This window comes from Mesitornis unicolor, unplaced genomic scaffold, assembly GCF_000695765.1.
Source record: "Mesitornis unicolor isolate BGI_N332 unplaced genomic scaffold, ASM69576v1 scaffold47916, whole genome shotgun sequence".
Taxonomy (NCBI): domain Eukaryota; kingdom Metazoa; phylum Chordata; class Aves; order Mesitornithiformes; family Mesitornithidae; genus Mesitornis; species Mesitornis unicolor.
The window spans coordinates 1-3,539 of NW_010191215.1; the positions used below are offsets into that span (position 1 = coordinate 1).

The 3,539-nt window shown below is 43.0% G+C and overlaps 1 protein-coding gene across 1 annotated transcript; it reads left to right on the forward strand.

The window, feature by feature from the left end:
* Nucleotides 1–5: 5 nt before the first annotated feature.
* On the forward strand, nt 6–3,539 carry RRAD (Ras-related associated with diabetes; the record flags this gene model as incomplete). Its single annotated transcript, XM_010186665.1, has 4 exons — nt 6–282; nt 456–529; nt 1,060–1,264; nt 2,782–3,539. Coding segments are annotated over 4 exons (834 nt in total), but the record flags the coding sequence as incomplete, so codon positions are not given.

Consider the following 3,539-nt stretch of genomic DNA (forward strand, 5'->3'; position numbering starts at 1 on the left):
AGCACCTGCACCGGCGCAGCATGCCTGTGGACGAGCGGGACCTGCGCGCCGCCCTCCCGCAAGGCGAGCTCTCCGGCCTGGTACGCTGCACCTCGTACAGCCCCGGCGAGGCGCACCGGGAGAGCTGGGCCTCCGACTCCTCCGACTCCGTCATCTCCTCGGGCAGCGAGTCCGACAGCAGCCTCTACAAGGTGATCCTGCTGGGCGAGCACGGCGTCGGCAAGACCAGCCTGGCGCGCATCTTCGGCGGCGTGGAAGACTGCGCGGACGCGGAAGAAGCTGGTGAGGGCGCGGGGCGACGCGAGACCCTAAGGGGCACCCGCTCGGAGCGACGGAGCGCGGCGTTACCGCTGCCAGAGCGCTCCGGCCGCAGCTCCCCGAGCATCCTTCCCCTCCCAGGCTGCCGGCAGGGATGGAGAAGACTAACTTATTTTTCCTGAACTTTTTTCCCGTAGGAAATACATACGACAGATCAATTATAGTTGACGGAGAAGAAGCATCTCTCGTGGTGTTTGATATATGGGAGCAGGTACTTTACAGATTTAAGATATTCTTTTTCTTTATCGTTTGGTCGGTGGTTCACTCAAAAAAAGTAGAAATGGAACAACTATGTCTGCCTGTTTCTTTGATCGGATCTGTAACATTCAAAAGTGACATTAAAAAAATGAGAATTCATACTGCCTTTGTTCTCTCCTGCAGTTAGTTTCTTGTAGCTAGGCAGGCAATTAAAAACCTGGATAGGGCTGGAGTGTGAATCTCTTAATGCTTTGAATAAGCAGCAGCTTACGTGAGCAGCCCAGGGAATTACTGTAAAATTAGAGATTCATGATCTGATCAGTGCAGACCTGATATTATTTCTGGAAACGAGAACTTTCTTTTCTCATGTATTTTAAATAACAAAATCTTTTAAAAATTGCGAGCTTGGCTTACTTTTATTGGCTTATTGTAATAAAGCTAATAAAATTATCTTTAAGGTGCTTACAGTAATTAAATCACTGATCAGTGTTGAATAGATTTTTTTTTCAGTGCAATAAATCTATTTCTTGCCTTTTGTTTTAGGATGAGAGCCAGTGGCTTCAGAACCAATGTATGAAAATGGGAGATGCATATATTATTGTATATTCAGTGACAGACAAAGTTAGTTTTGAAAAGGCCTCTGAGCTAAGAATCCAGCTAAGAAGAGCAAGGCAAACTGAAGACATTCCTATTATTCTTGTGGGCAATAAAAGCGACTTGGTCAGGTCCCGGGAAGTCTCAGTTGATGGTAAGAGAAACTATTCATTTCTACCATAATGTCTAAGTTAGTAGCAAAGGCTATGAAGGATTATGGCCAATAGAAATGGTCCCATTTCAATGTAGAAAAATGTATGATTCGAGGTGCACCAGAGAAACCAAGCCAGCTGGTTAATGCTGAGGGACTTGGTACCACAGAAACCAGTGGAGATGGTGGTGGAGTAAGAAGTGCAGTACGAGAGAAAAAAATGTTTCAGAGCTGCAGCTTCAGCATATTGTTTTGTGTGGGATTCATTTTTGGTCAGTATTAGCTGAAAGGGTTTAATTGTATGTTATGTGTGCAGCAGCACTTGCTAGTCTCAAGATTTGATAGCCTGAGCTGTGCTTTTTAAGGGACGGGAGTGCCATGTTGTAGAACTCGGGCAGACTTTCAAAAGGGTGATCCTGGGTTGAGCCTGTACAATCCTCTTTCTGCTGGAAGTGATTCCACTACATTTAAGTTGAGCTGGTGGGACCAGGCTCACACAACTTAGTCTTTCTGTATATGTGCTGCAGTTGTGATGAGATTTTTCTCAGCTAGTTCCAGCTAGCATTTTGGTAACTAGAGCACAGTAACTACTGCCAAGAACACAACATTAAATTCACTTATTTAAGCTTTTGGTGGTTTGGTTGGTTTTTTTGGTTTGGTTTGGTTTTGTTTTTTGCTGGGAAGAATACTCTGAAATATCAGTGGCTTGATAATAATGAGCCATCTCTCGCTGTCTGTTTTTCCCATGTTCTCTGTGTTAAAGGCCCACACAGAGAATTGACTGAAGTTCATTAGGATATTAGAACTTTTTCCAGGCTGGTGGCAGTGCACAGCTGATGTGTCCTAGTGGTGACATCAGCACTTTGCTCAGGTTTACAACTTTGCCATCATTTACCAGAAGTTGAACATGGACATTTGCACTGCTGCAAAGTTATGTGCTTACCTCTGGAACATTGAGCATCTTGCATTTTGAATGCAGTCCTAATCAAATCCAATGGTGTACAAATTAGTGACCTCTAGTGATCTGTTCAATGACTTGACTTTGCGGACTGTATCAGCTTCATTTGTAACTAGCGTGGAAAACTCTCACTTGTTACAGCAAGGCAAAGGTGCATAATTGCTCAACAACTCCCAGAAGAAATAAAATCTGTTTCTTTCTGTACCTCACAGTGTTCCCATCAAACAGCAAGCATGCATCCAAGTGCCACTCCTGTGTCATCTTTAGCTCTTAAACAATACTGGGATGGTCTGCCTGCCTATAGGACTATTGTTGCCTTATATTCATTACCATTGGTCAAATGAAATTTCTGACTATCACAACAGAACCAAGAAAAGTAGGGCCAAAACCATGGATGCAAATTTACATTTTCCTACCATGCAGTAAAGCTCTTCTGTGGCATTGAAGGCACTTTCCTTACTTAAAGTCATTGGTTTGGTTTGGTTTGTTTTTTTTCTGCCAGTATATAAAGGAAGAGAAAACGTCTATCTCCACTCATCTCCCTTTTTCTTTTTCCATCCAGAGGGACGGGCCTGTGCAGTTGTGTTTGACTGCAAATTCATCGAGACCTCAGCTGCTCTTCATCATAATGTGAAGGACCTGTTTGAAGGTATTGTTCGGCAAATTAGACTTCGCAAAGACAGTAAAGAAGACAACGCTAGGAGAATGGCCAACACAAAAAGAAGAGAAAGCATAGGCAAAAAGGCAAAGCGATTCCTTGGGAGAATTGTGGCAAAGAACAATAAGAAGATGGCTTTCAAAGCAAAATCAAAGTCTTGCCATGACTTATCTGTGCTTTAGAAGCTTTCAGCAAGGCCAGCTGTTGCACATGGGTGATGAACAAGCATTTGACTGTTATGAGAAGTGTATGGATGATCCTCATGGTGATAACAAGAATGACTTACCAATCAAGACTCTCATTAATGCCTTAAGGTGCACAAGCAAGTCTGGAAGTTACACTACAATGTCTGCTTCATAAGTTTCAATGTGTGCAAGTAAATGAACTAACTAACTAAGTGGCTTGACACGCCCACATTTTCACTGTGTACATATGTTATATATCCTCTTGTCCTGTGAATACCAGAAATGCAAAGATAAGAAAGGATGATGATGAGTATCTCCATAGACTTGTCTCGTTTGCAGAGCAAAACTTAAACTTGTACGCAGGCTCGTACACTCTTTTTAGTATAAAGCAAGCAATGATAAATCTTTTTAAACTTAAATGTGGGGAGTGGGGAGTAGAACCACATTAGAATGGGAGAAAACAGATTACATAAATAT